Source organism: Danio rerio, chromosome 21 (assembly GCF_049306965.1).
Source record: "Danio rerio strain Tuebingen ecotype United States chromosome 21, GRCz12tu, whole genome shotgun sequence".
Lineage (NCBI taxonomy): Eukaryota > Metazoa > Chordata > Actinopteri > Cypriniformes > Danionidae > Danio > Danio rerio.
The window spans coordinates 6,163,566-6,186,786 of NC_133196.1; the positions used below are offsets into that span (position 1 = coordinate 6,163,566).

General features: G+C 35.4%; 1 protein-coding gene across 1 annotated transcript in view; it reads left to right on the forward strand.

The window, feature by feature from the left end:
• The window catches only part of loxhd1a (lipoxygenase homology PLAT domains 1a), a 114,264-nt gene that overhangs the window by 39,445 nt on the left and 51,598 nt on the right, over nucleotides 1-23,221 (forward strand). The window contains exons 14-22 of the mRNA XM_021468985.3: nucleotides 764-924; nucleotides 6,656-6,732; nucleotides 8,553-8,749; nucleotides 11,248-11,440; nucleotides 11,614-11,774; nucleotides 14,934-15,110; nucleotides 15,488-15,629; nucleotides 19,135-19,286; nucleotides 21,893-22,026. Of these exons, the coding sequence (XP_021324660.2) occupies nucleotides 764-924; nucleotides 6,656-6,732; nucleotides 8,553-8,749; nucleotides 11,248-11,440; nucleotides 11,614-11,774; nucleotides 14,934-15,110; nucleotides 15,488-15,629; nucleotides 19,135-19,286; nucleotides 21,893-22,026 (1,394 nt within the window). The remainder of the gene's footprint in view (nucleotides 1-763; nucleotides 925-6,655; nucleotides 6,733-8,552; nucleotides 8,750-11,247; nucleotides 11,441-11,613; nucleotides 11,775-14,933; nucleotides 15,111-15,487; nucleotides 15,630-19,134; nucleotides 19,287-21,892; nucleotides 22,027-23,221) is intronic.

Below are 23,221 nucleotides of genomic sequence, written 5' to 3' on the forward strand. Positions count from 1 at the left end.
TCGAGGATATTACGAGCTCAGGGCTCTCTCCCGGGACAGCATGCCAAATATGCTTTATTGATTATCAGCTAAGTGTGAACTCTTGAAACACAAACGAAAAGCGTGTGTAGGAGCCCTTAAGCCGAAGGAAAATGAATGAATAAATTCTTTAACAAATAATCTCCACAAAAATTTTAGGCAGCACAGCTCATGTCAATGTTGATAATGTTGAGAAATAAAAAATGTTATTATCACAGGAATAAATGACATTAACATGTACTTAAATAGCAAGCAGTAATTTTACATTCACACCACATTTATTTTTATTTTATTTTATTTATTTATGTTCTATTTATTTTTATCAATAAAAATAAATAGAACATTATAAAAGTTGTTTTGCATTTCTAAATGTAAATGTATAAAAAGTTTTTAATTTTTTTTGGCAGGCTGAAGTTTTGTTTGAAAATTAAACATGAAGCTAAACACAGCATTGTGGGATACTGAAAATCGAGGCAGTGCCATCACATGAATAAATGTCATTTTTACTTGTTTACATAATAAACAGTAGCTTTAAATTGTTAAAGTAAATTTGTTTTTACTGCGCTTTGGATCAGATAAATCGAAAAGTATTGGATTATTTATTTAGATGTTTTCTGGCAATCCAAAGTTAATTTTGACAATGAAATCTAAGAAAAACACATTGCATTGTGAGATCAATGAACCCAGTAAAGTATGCTCTTCACATTGTACTGCAGGAATAATAAATATTTGATTGTTTTCTCAGGCTGATGAGTTCCTGGTAGAGGCGGTGACTCTGGGGCAGATCAGGAGGGTGCGCATTGGTCATGACGGACGAGGCGGAGGCTGTGGTTGGTTCCTAGATAAGGTGATGGTCAGAGAAGAGGGACAGCCTGAAGCCTCATCTATCGAGTTCCCATGTTACAGGCAAGACTACTAATGTGTTCAAGCATATCTCAAAGCATGCATATCAGTATAAATACATACATGCATACAGCTTGATACAAAATTATTTACCTCCGGTCAAATTTTCATTATTTAAAAAAAATATTTCCCAAAAGCTTTTTAACAGAGATTTTTTAAGTCTTTTTTTTAAACAAGTTTTAATATCTAATTTGTTATGACTTTTTTTGTCTTTGCCATAATGACTGTAGATAAAATTCTACTAGTTATTTTGTGCGATACTAGAATTCAGCTTATAGTTGTTTTGAAATTGTGAACAAAAAATATGACATAGACTATCAGCATATTACAGTGAGCATAAAATGAAAATAAATACGGCAATTCAAGGACTTGTATAATAATAATAATAATAATAATAATAATAATAATAATAATAACCCTAACAACAGTAATAAAAAGACCAAGCTAGCCTCTTAGTAAAGAGTGAATGACAGAAGTATACTGAAATAAATAATATTTAAAAAAAGTAATCTATATTAAAAGTGCAAAAAACTTTGTTAAACTGTGTTAAAGGTAACATTAACCCAAAACAAATAAATAAATAGGTAAGTAAATACCAAAAACATATATTGTTATACATATTATACATCTATGATAATTAAAAAAGAGCCAACAAAATTCCAAACAGGGAACATTAAAACAAACAAAACAAAACAAAAAAAGAGTCAAACCGGTGCTTCAGTGAATTCATACTGATCTTGTTAGAGTCTAATGGTTAGGAATAGATGGTTTCTGTTGAATAGATGGGTCCATGGAGTATGGACTGCTTGAATGACATCCGTGGTACCTGTTTTGAAAAATGGTGGGGAAAATGTGTCAACCCAGTGAGAAAGGGTTTACACATCTGCAAGACCTGTCTTCTGCTCTGCTTGGATAGTGATAATGAAAATGAAGTGGAACCTAGTTTCTTTAACCAGGTCAAAGCAAACAAAAATAACTGTAAGACAGCGAAATTCAACAGCAATATTTTTATTGAAACATATTTAAAATCTAAAAATGCAATTTAACTAGCCAGATTAGCATTACTATTGTATCTGTGTCAGTGGATGGTGTGTATACAAATTCTTGCATTTTGGAATAACTTATTATATAAAATAAACTACATAAAATATTGACGAGTTCTGCATCATTTTTAATGTATTCCAGTGACATATACTGCAGTTATAAACAACATATATTGCAACTATAAACAGAGATATGCCCTTGTTTTACATAAGAAAACACTGTGTAATGCTACATGTTGTTAGTGTTTTTTAGGTCATTGTTTTGTGGGTGGCAACGTATGTTTGTCAGCTGTTAACCTTTGCAAGTGTTCGCGGAAGAATAGGTTTATCTGAGACCTGAATAAAGTGTTTTGGTAGTTGTAGTGCTATTTGAATGTGAAATGAACTGCTTTGCCAAGCTGAAAGTCGGTGTAGCTGCACTGGTCTAAATAATATGATAGCCAAGCTTCATACTGATGTCTTTATTGTTTGTTTCCCTCTATTTCTCTCTTTGCAGTAGACACCATGAAAACTACAAGAAATAGAACAAATAACATTAAAAATATGCATTTCTCAGAGTCAGAGTCTCTCACTTAAATGTCCGCTGATATGCATATGAACATGTGTGAAAACTCTGAATCCAGTAACATCAGTGTAAACTAGGGTTGGGCATCTAAGCTATAATGCCGATCCGATACGCATCTCGATACAAAGAATAGGATCCGATATATTAGCGATACATTTGTGACATATTGCGATGCAACACGATACGATTCACACCCATATCACAATACGATGCGATAATTCAGCACTAACTAATTAGATCAAGTTTATGAGATGATGTATTGTCATTCCATCATTCAATGGATACTGTGCCACTGAATGAGTTTGATTATTTATTAACAAAGCAAAACCAAGACTTTTTTTTACAAACTGGCTTTTCTCTCAGAGCCAGAGTGTCAGTTTACAGTAGAGGGCCATTTTAGAACCTATAGCACATATTATTTAAGTATTTTCAAGATAAACAGAATGTATAAGTGCAATATATATTAAAAAATATATATATTTGCACTCTTTCAACATAAATAAATTTAGCATTGCACAACAAGAATTGTGATTTAACTTTTCAACTATGAAAACAAGTTTTACAAAGATATATTTTGCCACTGATTATTCAAAACTTACGGTTGTGAACTAGCAGTGTTATGCTGCGTTGAAACATCACTGTCACTGTAAACAACAGGCTAATAAAAATATAAATTAAAAAAAATTAACAGGAGGAGGTGTTTAAAACCTTCGTTCTCCGTGACACTAGGCTGAATATCTTTGCAGATGAACAATGCAATAGCATTCGTTATTGGCGTAGAGCGCACAAAACTGTTGCGCATGGAAACAACTTTCAATGCTTTTCTCACCACTTTTGGAGCTGGTACTGTAGCTACAGTTGAAGCAGAGCAGGAACCTGGGGATGTAGGAACACTGGAAGATGCTTCCACAACAACACTGTGGCGCCGCTTCAAGTGAGATATCAGATTAGTCGTACTGCCCGTGTATTTTACAGATGCGCGGCACATTTTGCAAATTGCATCTGTCCTGTCAAGTTGTCCATCCTTTTTGCAAAATCCATAATGTTGCCATACTTTAGATTTAAAACTCAGTGGGGAATAAAATGTTTGTTTTGCTTCTCGCGCTTTCTGAGGGCGCACCACTAGCTTCATCCGCACACCTGATACACTGAGTTGTGTACACATCCGTTGTGTACACATCCGCAAGTCCGTTGCTACTTTATGTAGGTCGATTAAATTATGCGCCAAAAACAGGTTGACAACACTTGTTAATAAATAAAAAATACATTCTATGTTAAAAATATAAGCTGTATCTCGGAAAAACTGATGCATCTCGCAAAAACCGATGCATTTCGATTTGCTTCCAAAATTTCATTCATCCTCTGCTGCTCTACCGATGCACTCGCATCGTGCACGCGCATGACCGCGTATCGATACATATCGGTTAATCTTCCCATCCCTAGTGTAAACTCAGTAGTGTAATACTTAAAATCTAACAGAATTAGATATAAATTATAGTGTGCGCCCTCTTAGACCATGCAGATTAATGAACTCTCTCAGGCTCTGTATCGTTGGCTTCTCTCTGCCACCATGTCAGTTTTACCCATAATGCAATGGTCCCGCACTTCACGTGTGATTTGATATGTGATTTGATATGCTCCAATAGCAACTCTTTCTTTTACAAACCCATAACTTCCAACAATTTTAAGGGTGCACATGCTCTACTTTCCATAATATTGCATATGAGTTTATAATATAAATTAACATACAAATTAATTTGAGTTTATGACAAAAACACAAATATACATAACTTTTAAGAAATACGTGTCCTTTACATTTACAGTCGGTTAGGAGAATTGTGTGAAGAGTTTTGCAAAAGTGACCTATGTATAGAGAAATGTGTCCTAGCGTCTGTAAAAAACTGTAAGAGAATATGGAGGATTCCACGTTTTTACAACAATATTCTTGGCTACTGTCAATTAACCTAAAAATACTTGCTTATGAATTTTGATAAGCTAGATTTAAAGGGCTTAACTTGATTAATTAGGTTAACTAGGCAAGTTCGCTTAATTAGGCAAGTCATTGTATAACAATGGTTTGTTCTGTAGCCATTCAAATATATATATATATATATATATATATATATATATATATATATATATATATATATATATATATATATATATATATATATATATATATATATTAGGGATGTAACGGTATCAGAATTTCACGGTACGGTAATACCTCGGTATGAATGTCACGGTACGGTATTTATTGAATCATTTACAGGAAAAAACAAAACTTATGAAAATACTCCAAAAAAGTGCCAAAAGTGTCAATGACATACAAATTAGCCATCTATCTGTAAGCTTTGAAACAGGAACTTTAATTTTAATAACAAAAAATTATTAAACCATGTAAAAACAATAAAGTTTCTATTTAGTATTGTTGAAAACTCATCACATTCAACATTTAATCACACTCAGCCCATCTACACAGATGAGAGCTCTGCTAGTCGGACTTCTCATCAAGCATCTCCCGCTGGATCTAATCTCACTATATTTATTAAACGGGATATTTCATTTATCTTGTTGTCTTTATCTAACGACATATTCCCTGACTTTGGTCATTGGAATCTATTACTTGTTCTCAGGTAACGTTTTTTGGCTGAGCGCAAAGATAAATTAATGATTAATGTAACCACGTACATTCTGTATATTGACTGATCGCTTGCCTTTATTTCCTATAATGTATAAACTTATTGTATGTTATACTTTTAAAATGGCCCTTATCGATTATTAAAACTGATACTCAGCAAAAGAGAGGCTGTGTTTCGTATTTTCACTGAAATTGAAAGGAGGCAGTTGTTATCGGCTCCGTTTTGTTATAAATATCCACACAGTGAAGATGACGCTCATCTTATGCAGCACGACGCCTCAACATGTCTGCTGTCTAAGTTGCTAATATTAAAATGAAAATAGGCAGTTCCTTAAATCATGTTTACATTTTATTGTTGATAAAGTGAAACAACGAAGCCAGGGTGATGTGAATGAAGTTATAAAGTACACTGTTCCCTTTGAAGATTTATCCGTGTCCTCGGTATAGTCTGCTTTTCCATATCAAACTGAGAAGAAGAGACTGCAGCCTTGATCAAACTTGCGAAGTCTGAACTTACAAGGAGAGGATGCAGGACTGAACTGTGTGTGTTAGGCTACTTAATATTCAGGAAAAGCCCCAATCAGAGAGGCGAACGTCTGCAGCCCCGCCTCCGTTTTCAGATGTCTCCGTTTTCCATTATCCACACTGAGACATTATCCACACATTTCGAAACGCTCCGTTTTCGGCGCTCGAGAACTCCGGCGTAGTGTGGACGGTTGGCGTAACCGTAGCAAAACTTATGCGTTTTCAAACTAAAACGCACTAGTGTAAACGGGGCCTTAGAGTTTTCCAGCTCTTTTCATCCCCGCTTCTAGCAGCACACTCCATTTCCGCATTACTGGATCTGTAGCGACAACAGACCGCAAGGGATGATGGTCAAGCATGGGCTGGAGGGTATTGTAGTTTTCGCTACCTCCCGTTCGCTTCATTCGCCTAAGCAAATTTTCTCAGAAGACCTATAGTTTTACCGAGTCATGCGACTTCGGTAATATCGAAAAAAATTAATATTGCGGTATGACGGTATTTACAATACCGTTACATCCCTAATATATATATTTATATTTGAATATATATACTTTGGGGGGGTAAATAATATTCACCTCTGCAGGTTGAAAATAAAAAGTTATTTATTATAGCCAAACTAAATGAAATAGTTTTCCAGAATGACAATATAATAGGAAAAACTGTGAAAAAAATTCAATGCTTTGTTAAAGCTCGCTTGGGAAGTCTTTGAAAAATAAAACTTATTTCACTGGAGGCCTAATAATTTTGCCTTCAGCTGTATATGTGCACTGCGTGGCTGGGCAAAGAACATGCGAGAGTAGTGTTTAAGTCAATTATGTAGCTGAGAAAACAGACTCTGGTTACTAATGGACACTAAAGTGTGCAGAGGAAACCCAACCTACACCAAAGAGAGAGCTCGGTTACACACACTCATCTGCACATTCACCTACTGTAACTCTCTCTCTCTCGGCCTCATCTCAGGTGGTTGGACCGTAATGAAGACGACGGGCAGATCGTGAGAGAGTTAGTCCCTACTGATGATGGCCAACGATTGTTCAGTGAGTGAGCACGCATACAAACATGCAATACTGAAGTAAAAATAAATTTACTAAATTTACTAAAAAAAAATTGTGCACATTGCTTTAAACACACAGGATGTACAGCAATACGCTGTAATCATCTTTACAAATGATAAAGAATTAAAGGATTGAAATATTTGAATAAATATTACTTTCTACATAAATATAAAAACCACTGCCTTCATCTCGGGAGGCTTTTTCAGTATATTCATGGCAATTTGCTTTTGTATAATGTTATTATTATCATTAGTATTATTTATTATTTGCATATTTAGATTTGTTTTATTAAAAACAGGCTTAGATTTGCCCACCTGTCGGGTTTTGGACCATATGGGGCACAGCATGTGTAATTGGATATAACTCAGGTTTTTTAATACACTTTGTTATTGTTGTTCATTTATTCGTTTGCTGGAAATTAGACCTGAATTTAGAAATAGCTTTGAAACAAATCTTCACGCTTAACAAAATAAAATAATTACGTAGGCTAATGGGTGTCTGTGCGTACAACACATTTCCTTATCCACAAAAGAGAGAAAGTGAAAGTGAAAGTAAAGGCCAAGAACGTATTTTTCTGTCCGTAATATAGCAAACGTGGATTCAGACACAACAGTAATGCTTTTCCGCCTTGTGTTTCAGACTTTGCGCCTAAATCATTAAAATAGAGCCTCATGTAAAGCTGGAAACCCATCCAATCACCAACAATTTATTTCAACAAACATGTTTTATTTACTCCAAATGATCATATAAGCTCTCTGTGTATTTATAGCTACCTGGTGAGTACACTGACCTAGACAGGTTGTTGAGGATAAATTTAGTTTATATTTATATTTATTTAATATTATTATTATTATTATTATTTATTCTTTGTTTTTTAATTCTGAAAAAAGTATATGTGTATATATATAAATCAGGCGTGTCCAAACTCTGTCCTGGAGGGCTGGTGTCCTGGAGAGTTTAGCTCCAACTAGAGATCTGCGCGGGACTAAATTTTGAATCCCGCTCCCGCCTGCACCCGCCAGGTTTTAGCCCGAACCCGACCGATCCCGCTTATATTAAGAATTTGTTGTCCCGCTGCCCGACCCGCCCCGTTTTCTATTCGCCGCGCCCGATCCCGCTAAAGAGCGGGGGAGAACAAAACCGAAAATCACCCAACTATACAGTCCAGACAGTCAAGCTGTCTGTATAAACACACACACACACAGCACCAAGCACACACACACAGACAAAGCTCTCTCTCTCTCTCATACGCGCGCGCATTAACACACACACACACACAAGCACCAAGCACACACACAGGCAAAGCTCTCTCTCTCTCTCATTAGGATAGCAATATCCGCAATATTGCTAGACAGCCCGCTCCCGTCCCAAATTAAACCCGTTACCGACCGCTCCCGCGGTTTAATCAGAAATTTATTCCCGCGCCGCAGAAATCTGGTCGGGTCCTGCGGGAATGCAGACCTCTAGCTCCAACCCCGATCAAACACACCTAAACAAGCTTTTCAAGCTCTTACCAGATATACTAGAAACTTCCTGGCAGGTGTGCTGAAGCAAGTTGGAGCTAAACTCAGCAGGACACCGGCCCTCCAGGACCAAGTTTGGACACACTTGATCTAGAGTTTGCTTGTTTTTACACATGTAAAATATATGGCTGAATTTAAACAAAAAATCTTTAGCAATTATCCCTGCGAAATTTCAAAGTCTTACAATTGACTTGGTGAAACCTGCAAGAAACCCTGAGTGTATTTTGAAATAAATCGTATAGAACAACTAATAAAGCATGTTGGATGTGTTTGTTCCAGCTGTTGGCTATCACATTGCGATAAAGACGGGCAGTATTAACGGCGCCAGCTCAGATTCGAAGGTGTTCGTGAAGCTGTACGGAGAGAAAGGCGACACCAACAAGATGCTGCTGGTCGTCTCTGATAACGACCTGGGGAACTATTTCGAGACGGGACAGACGGACATCTTCACCATAGAGACCTTTGACATTGGCAAGGTATGCTACCTGATCAGGTTTGTCCCATTCGCCAGTCAGGTGTTAAAATTAGGAACTATTCTTTAAATAATCAGATAATTCACTCTATTCGGTCAAATTAATACACTCACTGGACACTTTATTAGGTACAACTGTACAACTGCTTATTAACACAAATTTCTAATTAGCCAATTACATGGCAGGAATTCAATGCATTTAGGCATGTAGACATGGTCAAGACGATCTGCTGCAGTTCAAACCGAGCATCAAAACGTGGAAGAAAGGTGATTTAAGTGACTTTGAACATGGTTATTGATGCCAGACGGCTGGTCTGAGTATTTCAGAAACTGCTGATCCACTGGGATTTTCACGCACAACCATCTCTAGGGTTTACAATAAATGTTCAGAAAAAGGGAAAATATTTAGTGAGCGGCAGTTCTGTGGGAGCAAATGCCTTGTTGATACCAGAGGAGAATGGCCAGACTGGTTCCAGCTGATAGAAAGGCAACAATAATTCAAATAACCACTCGTTACAACCGAGATATGCAGAAGAGCCTCTCTGAACACACAACACGCCTAACCTTGAGCTGGATGGGCTACAGCAGCAGAAGACCACACTGGGTGCCACTTCTGTCAGCCAAGAACAGGAAATTGGACAAAATTGGACAAGAGAAAATTGAAAAAACGTTACCTGTTCTGAAGAGTCTTGATTTCTGCTGCGACATTTGGATGGTAGGGTCAGATTTTGGCGTCAACAACATGAAAGCATGGATCCATCCTTCCTTTTTTTCTTGCCACACTTAGAGCCCATTAGTACCAATTGAGCATTGTGTCAAAGTCACAGCCTATCTGAATATTGTTGCTGACCATGCCCAACCCTTTATGACCAGAGTGCACCCATCTTCTAGTTACCTCCAGAAGGATAACGCACCATGTCATAAAGCGTGAATCATCTCAGACTGGTTTCTTGAACAGGACGATGAGTTCACTGTACTCAAATGGCCTCCACAGTGACCAGATCTCAATCCAATATAGCACCTTTGGGATGTCGTCAAGATTCGCATCATGGATGTGCAGCCGAAAAATGTGCAGCAATTGTGTGATGCTATCATGTTATTATGGACCAAAATCTCTGAGGAATATTTCCAGTTTCTTGATTAATGTATGCCAGTTCTGAAGGCAAAAAGGGGTCTAACTAATTAATTAGTTAGCAATTAATTATCTGTTTTAATAGATTTTTATTCAGTATATGAATAATGTTTTAGTTTTTGATATTAGTTCCTTTCATTAATATTTAGTAAATATACTGCAAGTTAAAATCTCGCCAGTGTTTCCAGTTTAACTTAAAGTAGTTATAAGGTATTAAAATGTATGGAAAGAGTCTTAAAAAGGTCTTAAAAGGTATTGAGTTTCCCTCTGTAATTCCTGTATATTCTCTGGTTTTATTCTATTTTGTAACAGTGGTATAGAATTTAACAAGTTCTATACTATTCTATTTCTCTATTCTATTCTTTTGCAATATTTTAGCTCTATTGGGTTGTGTTGTTTACTTTTTTTTGTTTTTTTTTGTTCTGTTGTTCAAATACACTGTAATGGTGTAATGGTGATTTGACGCTGACAACGTAGTGAGGATCCTTATGGTGGTCTTTATTGACAGGATGGTCAAACACGCAGTGGTCAAGACAGGATCAAACAGATGTATGTGGGCAATCCAGATTCATAGTTGTAATAGCAGGCAAGTGGCCAAAAGGCAGGCGGCAAACAGGGATGATCAAATAAAACAAGGCGAGGTCTAACACGGAAATCAGAGCAAGGGGAAAACGCATCGTAATGTTCACTTTACAGCTTACAAGACTCAGGAACGTGTGTGTTTGAGAGGTGTATATATATAGTCTGCGTAATCAGTCCAAAAGCAGCTTCAGCTTTGAGTGTCTAATCACTTGGAGCAGGTGTGTGTGTGTGTGTGTTGCATGACTGGGATCTGTAGTCCATAAACTGTCAGATTTGTAGTGCGTGTGAATGTGAATGTTTTCCAGCGATCTATGATGTTTAGATCGCTGGTGATCCTGACAGTTCCTTTTCAATAATTTTATTTGGTCCTATTTAGATTAGTTTGTGGACTGTTCTATTAAATTCGATTCTCTTCCATACTATTATTTAATGGTATTAAAGCTATTCTACTAAGTTCTATATTTCTAATATATTCTATTGTTGTTTACTTTTGATCTGTTTTGTTGTTCTGTTGTCCAAATGTACTTCATTCTTTTAAATTCTCTCAGGATAAGTACATACTAGTTACCGCAACTGTCAAAAAATGAAACTATAAAGAAAGAAACTGTGTTAAGTGTGAGAATGTGGCTGCTTATGATATAAAATTTGATTAATAAACTGCAGAAACATACCATCCATAGATTATTTGTGCATAGCTCCATCTGCTCTTTGTGTTAATCTTATAACTGAATGTCTTGAATTTGCATATTCATCGTGACTGCCCTCCACTTTGTGGGAGGGTCCTGTAGGTAAACAGGCTACTGATTGGCCACACCAATGAAGGTCTGCGAGCCGGTTGGTTCCTGGACAGTGTTCTGATCTGGGTGCCGGTGCATGGCTTGCAGTATATGTTCCCCTCCCACCGCTGGCTCTGTAAAGATGAGGCTGATGGGAAGGTGGAAGTGGAGATCTACCCAAGTGAGACACTGGAGATAGAGAAATGTATGTCTTTCTTTCATCATGCTTTTTTCCGAAGCAGTGTATACATTTTATTAGTTCTTGAATTCACTGGTCATTGCAGACATCACATTTTTTATTTAAATACATGAACGCACTGTAAAATATTTGTTCGGTGTGAATTTAAAATGATTAATTAGTGTTTTTCCAATTGGCAGTGATCAATTATGAGGTGACAGTGGTGACAGGAGATGTGTGGGCTGCAGGGACGAATGCAAACGTCTTCCTTCAGATATATGGAGAGGAAGGAAAATCTGAACTAATTCGACTCAAGAGCCGATCCAACAACTTTGAGAGAGGAACCACGGAGATCTTTAGGGTGAGTTGTACATGAGTGAAGTAACTGGATTTTCTAAATGTTTCCGGAAGCGAATTGGTTGTGACTGAAGAAAATTCTCTCTCTCCCATTGGTTGATTAAGATTGAGGCCATTGAAATGGAGCGGGTCTTTAAGTTCTGCATCAGTCATGATGGTTCAGGATGTTTCCTAGAGTATCTTTTCAGTTTTATTTTTCCATTCCATTTCTATCTTATTTTATTATTTTCAATTTTCACATTTGTTCTATTTAGATTAGTTTGTGGACTCTTTTATTATGTTCTGTTATTTTACTAGAATGAATCAATTCTATTCAGTTCTGTTTTTATATTCTATATTTTTGTGAAATTTTGTTCTATTGAGTTCTGTTGTTTACATGTTCTATTCTATTCCATTCTATTCTATTCTGTTCTGTTGTTCAAATTTACTCTATTCCATCTAAATAGTTCAATTCTGTTCTTTCTAATGTTCAAATGTGTTGTGTTATATTCTGTTATAGTTCTACTGGGTTCTGTTGTCTACATCTGTTCTATCGTATTCCGTTCTATTGCTCTATTTGGTTCTGTTTAGATGTGTTCTGTTCTGGGGTCCGTTCTTCGTACCTCGCTTAAATGATCTAAGATTATTTGGCAGATCCCCGATCTTTTAATCTTGATAACTGATCTCTCGCTAATTTGGTTCTTCAAACGAGTTCACGACTCAGATTAGAATGTCTGGATAAACTGATCTGAGATCGCTGCGTGTGTTATGAAGGACAGATCTATCGATCCTCGAAATCATGATCAGCAATGCAACGATTGGCTGACGGCACAGCAGCGTAATGACATCATCTGATTAATATTCAATTATCCATGTGAGCAAAATTACATCAAATTAGCAGTAAACGGCTTGTTAAATATGACACGCAGCAACTTCACATTTGTTGTGAGCTGCAGGCTTTACACTTTCATGTGTCAAGTGTATTCATGTATTTCAATGTAAATCAATGTATTTAGTTCTACATTTAGAAAATATTTTCTTTATTATAGTAGCCGTTTTTTAATCGGTGTATAGAATAACTGGTTGTTTACAAAAGCGTTTTCATATTGGTAAAGGCGTCTGAAACTTTTCTGAAGCATCAAATCACTGGCATATTAACTATCAAAACATGTTTATGACTGCATAAATGTATTATTGCTTTAAAAAAAGTCACATATTGTGCAATTCTATTATACACAACTTGTACTAAAGCGATGTAAAAAGTTCATATCAATAAGTTTTCTCTGTGCACCACCAGGTGGCAGTCTTTGTACTTTCATTTCGAGGGTGCAGATTGCATAAGTTTTATTAATATGTATAACTTAATTTATTTATTAATGACTATAACTTTATATATATGGTTAAAAATATGTACCATTTTCCCAAGTGTATATAACTACTACTGTAGGAAAATATCAGAATTCGGAACATACTTTCTGTATTATCTTTGCTTGAACTAAACCGATCTAATCCTGTTTAAATTAATTGAACCTGCTCCCGATCAAGTTTGACCTAGCAGAACTATTGCTATGACAACAACTCTCGGATCAGCTTTGAAGAACGAAACGATCCTGAATCGTGTCAAATCGTCAATATCCAAATCCAGCTAACTGAATAATCCACGTACGAAGAACGGACCCCTGTTGTTACAATTTACTCTATTCAGTTAAATTAATTCTATTATTCTTTTCTAATCTATTCTTTCTAAATTGCATATTTGTTCTATTTTGTTGCATTTAGATTTGTTGGTGGATTGCTCTATACTAAAACTTTCCGTAGAAATAAACAAATTCTTTTCTGTTCTATTCTTCGATTAAACTCTATCGTAATATTTTTATTCTATTTTAATTCTACTGGATTCTGATTTGTAAATTTTTTCTATTGTATTCCGTTCTATTGCTCTACTTGGTTCTGTAGATGTGTTCTGTTCTGTTGTTACAATTTACTCTATTCAGTTAAATTAAGTATATTGTTCTATTCTAATCTATTTCTAAATTGCACATTTGTTTTATTTTGTTGCATTTAGATTTCGTCACCTTGGAAATATAAGGTTCTATCTGCGTTCTAAATGATTTTGAGATATTAAGGTTAAAATTTTTTGCATTCCATCGCAAACAGTGTGTGTAAAATTTGTTTTTTTTTTAATAAAAAGTCTTAAAATGTAAACAACTTATAAAACAACATCCCATAATGTAAATAAGTTGTCATTTAATAAAAATGTGTAAATAACTCAATTTTGACAACCTTATAATTCCAATGTGACGATTTGTTTGTGGGTTGTTCTATTCTAAAAATTAACCAATTAAACCAATTCTTTTCTGTTCTGTTCTTCTGTTCTATACTATTGTAATATTTTAGTTCTACTGGGTTCTGATTTGTACATTTGTTTTTTTTGTATTATGTTTTGTTGATCTATTTTGGTCTGTCAAGATGTTTTTAGAACTGTAGTTAAAATTCACCTTATTCAATTTAATGAATTCTATTGTTCTTTTCTAATCTATTCTTTCTAAATTTCAAATGTGCTCTATCTTGTTTCATTTAGATTTGTTCGTGGACTGTAATATTCTACAAATTGCAATAGAATTAAATCAAATAAGTTCTGTTGTAATATTCAATACTGTTTTAATGTGATATTTTAGTTCTACTGGGTTCTGTTGTTTACATCTGTTGTATTGCTATTGATCTATTTTGTTCTGTTTAGATGTGTTCTGTTCTGTTGTTAAAGTTCTCTTTATTCAGTTATATCAGGGGTGTCCAAACTCAGTCCTGGAGGGCCGGTGTCCTGCAGATTTTAGCTCCAACTTGCCTCAACGCACCTGCAAGGATGTTTCTAGAAAGCCGAGTAAGAGCTTGATTAGCTAGTACAGGTGTGTCTGATTGGGGTTGGAACTAAACTTTGCAGGACACCGGCCCTCCAGGACCGAGCTTGGACATGCTTGAGTTAAATTAATTTCTATTGTTCTGTTCCAATCAGCCTTTTAAAGTTTCAAATTTGTTCTATTTTGTTCCATTTAGATTTTTTGTGCACAGTTCTATTCTATTTTATTCTATTCTATTCGATTCTATTTTGTCTATTCTATTCTTGTATTTTGAACTCTGTGTGGTTGTGACTCAAGAGCATGCTCTTTCTCATTGTTTGATCAAGATTGAGGCCCTGGATGTGGGGCGGGTCTACAAGATCCGCATTGGCCATGATGGTTCGGGTATCGGGGCTGGATGGTTCTTGGAGAAAGTGGATGTTAAACGCCTGATCATGGCAATGGTGAAACCAGAGAAGAAGGAGGAGGAAAAGAAAGACAAGAAGAAGAAAAAGAAAAAAAAGGCCAGTCTGAGTCAAAGTATTGGCTTTTGCAACTATTATTATTGTTGATTCATTTAGAGTTTATTTAATCCAGTCCAGCAACTAGCATATCAATATTGATCGGCTCCACGTTGTTTTTATAAGTATGTTTATTGGAAATATACATAACATGATGTAAGGATACAAAGACTATCCAGACATTATTTTTTTTTACGGTTAGCATAAATAATAACAATAATAAAAACAAATTAATTGAATAAGCAACCTTTCCCCCATCCATACTGTACATGGTATAATCCACATTTAAAGATTATCATTATGACAATTGTCATTAAAACACTAATATTGATCGTCACCAATCAGAATATTTGTATTTTTGACCATCCAACAATGCATAGGAGGAAGAAGAGGAACCCCCAGGTGAACTGAAGGAGGTTGTACGAACGTTCAGTTTCCCATGTGGCCGATGGCTCGCTCGTGATGAAGAGGATGGAGAGATACTTGTGGAGCTGCGAGCGGAGGATTACGAAGATCTGGAGGGTATAGAAAGAGAAATTCAATGCTCCTCAATTAAAAAGTATATAAATATATTTATTAAAAATCTGAAATGTATGATTTAAAATCAATTTAAACACATATCTAAAACTGATCATCAATTAACTGGCACATTTTAGTTTATTATAAAAGTATATCAATTCAATTGATGTTTATTTAAGATAAATTTTTTTTAGCTCTTTTTTGTTCTCATTTCTTCATTTACTTTGCAAATTATGATGATATTTTTGTGTAAGTGTATTTGTGCAATTTTACTTTAAAGGCTCATGCAAAAGTAACAAATCTGTTATTAATTGCTCACCCTTATGTCATTTCAATCCCCTGAGACCTTCGTTCATCTTTAAAACACGAATTAAGATTTTTTAGATGAAATCAGTGAGCTCCTTCATCCTCCATATTCAGCAATGGTCCCAAGACGTTCAACTTCCAGAAAAGGAAACAAAAACCTTGTCAAAACTTTCCAGTGACTCCATGGGATCATATAAATATCGAGAAACACCTTTATGCTGCAAAACAACTGTAAAAACATACAAACATTGTGTTGCCTGTAATAAACGCACACCTAATCTGACTTGAAAAACATTGACGAAAAAGTCATTTTTACAGATTTTACATTATTCTTGTAGATTTAAGTTATTTCAATTTAACCACTGAAGGCATATACTCTGTGTTAAGGATGTTTTGGTAACTTTCTGCACTTTGGGACCCGTGCTGTCTATTAGGGATGGGACAGTTCATGAAAAAAATAATTTGTAGATGTGTTACTATAGTTATGCCAGGGCTTAATTCATGCCGGAACAAGCCGTATCTGGATCCGGCACCTCTGAAATCTGATACGGCATCTCATTTTACCAATCCCCCTCCTCTCCGCTCCTCACTTTGTTCCACGACCATGACACCTCTCCTTCCTCTGGTAACATGGCGGATTCTTTCCCCGATCTGTTACGGGACCTGAAATTTACAAATTAAGCTCTGGTTACGCCCACCAGTCTATTCTCATGATTTAACTTAGTTCATTCACAGTCTCTCTTTCACAGTAATGCCTTTACAACTTTTTAAGAATAGTAAATGTAGCATGTAAAATTATTGGTGAGAGGCAAACACCTTTGACTGATTCATTTATGGCAGCAAGGAAAAGAAAAACCACTATTGTGGAAGACTCCTCCCATCCTTTACATGATTCCTTTAAGTTAGTTTCATCTGGCAGACGGTATAAGTCAAGTTTATTTATAAACTAATTTCGAGAGGATCACGTGCTTATAATTGCTTGCGGCTGGTCCTGCATTATCAAATTTATGATTCACCAATCAGACGACTCCTAAGGCATTATAAATACCCTAAGTTCCATATAACAGTCATCTCCGTTTTGAAGAATCCCCCTTTCAACCCTACTCCTCCTCCTTTCCTAGATGGGTGGCACGGTGGCCCAGTGGTTAGCACTGTTGCCTCACAGCAAGAACATCACCGGTGCTAGTCCTTACCAAGCTAGACGACATCTCTGTGCGGAGTTTATGAGTTCTCCCTTTACCCACCTGGGTTTCCCCCAGGTTCCCCAGTTTTCTCCCATCGTCCAAAAACCTGCAACTTGATTAAATTGACTAATCCAATTGGGCACCATAGACATGCTCCTATTAAGTAGTTATCTCTTAAGAGCAATCACTATCTGTTCATTAGCTACTACAGCAGAGGAGTTTTCAAGATCTACCTGAGCTCAAACTCCTCTCTCGCCAAACAGGAGGGAGCCCTGGTCTCGAAGATCTTATGAGCTCAGGGCTCCCTCCCAGGACAGCATGCCAAACAAGCTTTATAATCAATCATCAGCTAAGTGTGAACTCTTAAAAGTCTCTTTAGCAAAAAAGGCTAAGTACATGAAGACATTTATTCCCACTGTCATTGATTTGTTTTTAAAAAAGGATCCTAAAATTATTGTGTAATTGTATATATGTTTTGCTTTTGTGTGTAAGCTTCAGTCTAAAGACAATTTTCCAATCCCTGTGGGGATAAAGTTTGTTGAATGCTGCAAACTAGCATGCTTCAGATTATATCAGTTTAAAGATGTAACATATAGGTGGAATGCATGTAACATAGCATCAGAACACTCATATTTAACTAAGGCGGCTAAGTCTGAGTATAAAGTAAAAGTACACAATCAAGGAAGAATTTTTAAAATCACAGCAGACAATATTAACGCACTGTTGTCATTAATCATCAACAAAAAAACTACTGAAGTTAGAATAAATGAGTATGACTTTTTTAAATACTGTAAACGGTAGATTAAAAGGCTACATGCAGTATTTTTTTCTGATGTTTGGGATTTCTAAATAGTATTTAAGTGTTACAATAGATGTTTTTTATTCCAATGGATAAAAACTTTTGGTCCCACTTTATATTAAGTGTCCTTAACTACTATGTACTTACATCAAAAAATAAATACAATGTACATACTGTGTTTATAATGTATTTAAGAACACTTGTGGTGCTTTTGAGTTGGGATAGAGGTTGTGTTATGGACAGGTTTGTTGGTGTGGGTAGGTCTAAGGGTGGGTTAAGGTGTAGGGAATGGTCAACAGTGTATTTACAAATGTAATTACGAAAGTTAATTACAGATGTAATTACATACATGTATTTAATCAAGCATAAATACACAGTAAATACATGCATTTACACAATAAGTACATTGTAACAAACTATTAATTCCTGTGTAAGTACATATTAGTTAAGGCCACTTAATATAAAGTGGGACCACTTTTGGTCTTCTTTAGAAATAATACATATTAGTTTGCTAATTTGGTAAACCAAATCCAACCGTAAACTGTGATACAAACTGTACTGACAACTTTGTAAACCGTTGCACCCCTACTGTCTATGGAGGGCCAGAGAATTCTTCTCTGCGTTAAACGAAAATTGACTAAAAAATATACAGGAGGGCTAATAATTCAGAAGGGGTAATAGTTCTGACTTCAACTGTATATAGAGAATGCATATGAATCTGTTGTCCATTTCCAGGAGGATGAGTTCACAATCACGGGGATGTATCTGGGGCCTTTGAAGAAACTGAGGATTGTGTGTATTTCCACCAAAAAATGCAGTTTTCGTTAACGATAATAACTTTTTTCTTCTATAGAAATAATACATAATAGTTTGCTAATTTGGTAAACCAAATCCAACCGTAAACCGTGATACAAATTGTACTGACAACTTTGTAAACTGTTGCACCCCTACTGTCTATGGAGGGCCAGAGAGCTCTCAGATTTCATCTAAAATATTATAATTTGTGTTCTGAAGATGAATAAAAGTCTCAGGGTATTGTAACGACATGAGGGTGAATAATTATTAAAAGAATTTTTATTTTTAGTAAACGCACCCTTTAATTTGGATATAAAACAATGAATTTGTTTATACTTAAAGTGCAGGTTAATGCATATGTGTCTAAAGTGTTGAGATCAAACAGAAGTGCACTTCGCTAGATGCATGTTTGTCGATGTTTTAGATAACACATATGAGGTTCATGTGTTCACTGGGGATATGATGGGAGCCGGAACCGATGCAAGTGTTTACATCAACATCTATGGAGAAATGGGCGACACAGGCGAGAGAAAACTACGCAAGTCAAACCACCTTAACAAGTTTGAGCGCGGACAGGTGAGTGGAACGCAAAGCAGCCACACATTCATACTTCAGTTGAAGTCAAAATTATTCGCCCTCCTGTGATTTTTTTTCTTTTCTTTTTTAAATATTTCCCAAATGATGATTAAAAGAGCAAGGAAATTTTCACAGTATTTCCTATAACATTTTTTTCTTCTGGAGGAAGTCTTATTTGTTTTATTTTGGCTAGAATACAAGCAGTTTTATTTTTATTTAAAATCATATTAAGGGTCAATATTAGTAGCCCTTTTAAGCAATATTTTTTGGATTGTCTACAGCAGGGGTTTTCAAACTGTGGGTTGCGATATACCAAAAATATACCATATACGGCAATATACCAAAAACCTCTTACCCTAAAAATATCTAAAGTGTGTTTCCTACAAAAAGACAAAGCTGGTTATGTTTCACAGCTGTCTTTTTTTTCGCTCGACATTATGAGCACTGCTCCGTTTGAACCCTCGCAATCTACTTTTAGCCGGTAGAGCTCGCGCAGAGCGGAGCTCTCAGTAAGGGACTGTCGGAAAAGTGCTTCTTTTTTTTTGCCTTTTTTTTTTTTTTTTTTTTTGCTCCGTCCAGCGTGTTTTATTTTAAACACAACAAATTTTCACTTAAATGAGCACAAACAGTTAATAAAGTAGTCGAATGCATTATAGATCTGTGCATTCTTACATTAACACCTCTGTTATCAAACAAAACCCAATGAGAGATTCATTTGCTGCTCTTCACTAAATAACTGTAGTAACTTTAATCAATATGCAAATACAATTAAAAGTGTAATATATTTAATAGCTTTATTTAATTTCTGTATAGGCCATTGATTTTAATAGGCTAAACCTTTTATTTTATTGTCAGTATTTTCTAATGTTTGCTATGTATTCTGTCATTTGAAGCTATTTGTTGTCCCATATTTTTTACATCCCAACATTGACAGATTGCTAATCAATAAATAGCTATAGTGCTATCTGTTAGTTTTAACGTCAGCTAATGTTATGGAAGGGCATAGATGTTATGGAAAATAGTAATAGTAATGTAGCAACCCCCATCATTCCTTCCTCAAGCAAATGTGTAAATATTAGATCAATTCAGCAATAATGGTAATTGCATTGGCATATTTATCTGACGTTTTCCCAGCTTGTAGTAGTCGATCAAAAAGCTGTTTAGTTTCTTATGACTATACACTAGCAGTGGAATTTACTGCGATGTGACGGGGCTTGATCATAATCCTGGGGCTTGATCAAATTCTCTTCTGAAAAAAGAAGAGTATCTTTTTCAACAAAAAATGATCACAGTTACAGCCAGCATCCCACAAAAAGCAGTTCGTGTCAGGGCCAGTAAACAGAAAAAACCCAAATGCAGATGAAGACAATGATTTATTGTAGAAGGCAAAAATTCTAACAGATTAGTTTATAAGCCAGAATGCAAAATTGAAAAATAATCTTCTAAACGCAATGTATCAGTCTCAGGGGAAAAAATACACAAAAACCTCAGTTCGACAAATGGGAAAAAATGCTCTTCAGCAAGCAGTCCTCTCAGCCTGATCAAGAAAGAACAAAAAACTATTATAGTCCAAAAAATGAACAACGAAAAATGACAAAAAAATACTTGCAGACTCTGCTGGAATAGTTGAGGGGAAGGGAATGACTGGAAATAACCAGGAACAAAAACTAGACTGGCCAGTAGAAACAGAGGCAGGTGTAATTGTCAGAACCACGCCAGTGTCCAGGACAAAAAAAAACTTCGGGCAAGCCAGGGACTACACAGAAAGGCTGGGAAGGTAGGGAGAGAGTCCTGGAGTCAAACAGAAAAAGGTTAACTAAAAACATTCAGTTTACCCATAGTTGATGTTGCAGGGTCAGAAGCAAACAACAATCTGGCACGGAACAGCAGAAACCAAGAGAATAAATAGGGGAGCTAATGAGGAGAAAATAAGCAAAGACAAGTGAAGCAAATCAACTAAAATTATGAGAATGAGGGGGTGGAGAAAAACAATCAGGAGCTCAAACAAAGAAACATGTGGCTAATACAATCAGAACAGATAGAACCAGCCGATCAGCCAGAAGTCCTGACAGTTCGAGCCTCATCTTGTGCATATCAAATCGCAAAATCCAAAAAGCCACACACCATATATTTTTGACTGCTTTGAATGGATAAAAATTTTTTTACCCATTTTTCCATATTAAAATATTATGGTGGGTCTTGAGATTGAATTACTTGCCTAAGTGGGTCCCGGAATAAAAAAGTTTGGGAATCCCTGGTCTACAGAACAAACCATCATTATACAATGACTTGCCTAATTATCCTAGTTAAGCCTTTAAATGTCACTTTAAGCTGAATACTAGTATCTAGCAAAATATCTAGTCAAATATTATTTACTGTCATCATGACAAAGATAAAATAAATCAGTTATTACAAATGAGTTTAATAAGATCAAATGAGTTATTAAAACTACTATGTTTAGAAATGTGCTGAACAAATTCTTCTCTCCGTTAAACAGAAACTGGCTGAAAAATATACTGGAGGGCTAATAATTCAGAAGGGGTAATAGTTATAACTTCAACTGTATATATAGAGAGAATGCATATGAATGTGTTGTTCATTTCCAGGAGGATGAGTTCACGATCACGGGGATGGATCTGGGGCCTTTGAAGAAACTGAGGATCCGTCATGATAACAAACAGGCTAATGCTTCATGGTACCTGGACCGCGTAGAGATCTTCGATACAAAAGATGAAACCATGTAAGTGTCATGCACAATATATTATTTGTCTGGGGCCACACATAAAACATCAGTCTCAAAACACAATGAATGTTTCTGGCATTTTTTTTTTTCGGTTTAAGCTTCAAGTTTGTCCTGTATGGTTCTCCTAAAAAGTTTCTTTATTCTTTTATAAGTCATATGTAATCATTTTTATTTTTATTTTTAAGGCATACTGTGAAATGCCTTCTGTGAACAGAACAAACAAGTTTTTCCACAGTATTTTCTATATTTTTTTTTCTGGAGAAAGTGTTATTTCTTTAATTTGGCTTGAATACATTTTTACAAACCATTCTGAAGTGCTATGGTCAATTTTATTAGCCCCATTAGGAAATATTTTTTCTGTCTGCTACGGGACAAACCGCTGTTGTTCAATGACTTGACTTATTAATAACTTAATTAACCTAGTTAACCGTTTAAAATGAGCTTTAAGCTTAATAGTAGTACCTTCAAAATAACTAGTAAAATCAAGAAATTAGAAAAAGAATTAAAAAGACTTTAATTAATTACAAAAAATTAAAAGATTGTGTTGAAAAATCTTCTCTCTGTTAAGCAGCGAAATAATTTATAAAATTAAATTACATTTTTATAGGAGGGATAATAATTTTGCCTTCAACTGTATATCTATAGACTGTATGTACAGTATCTGAGCAAAACTTTCGACGTGGATGATGTGAAGTTACTGAATTTAGCTTTATTTAGTTTTTTAATTGTTTAACTTAATAAACAAGTCAAAAATATGGGTCCCACTTTATATTAAGTGTCCTTAACTACTATATACTTACATCAGAAAATAAATACAATTTACTTACTGTGTTTATAATGTATTTGAGAACACTTGTGGTGCTTTTGAGTTGGGATAGGGGTTGGGTTATGGACAGGTTTGTTGGTGTGGGTAGGTTTAAGGGTGGGTTAAGGTGTAAGGGATGGTCAACATTGTATTTACAAATGTAATTACAAAAGTTAAATACAGATGTAATTACATACAGGCATTTAATCAAGCATAAGTACACAGTAAATGCATGCATTTACACAATAAGTACATTGTAACAAACTATTAATTTCTGTTTAGGTACATATTAGTTAAGGTCACTTAATATAAAGTGGGAACAAAATATGAATTTATGAATAATTAATTGTTTTAAAAAAAGTAATCCTAAATTTTTTTTGTGTGTAT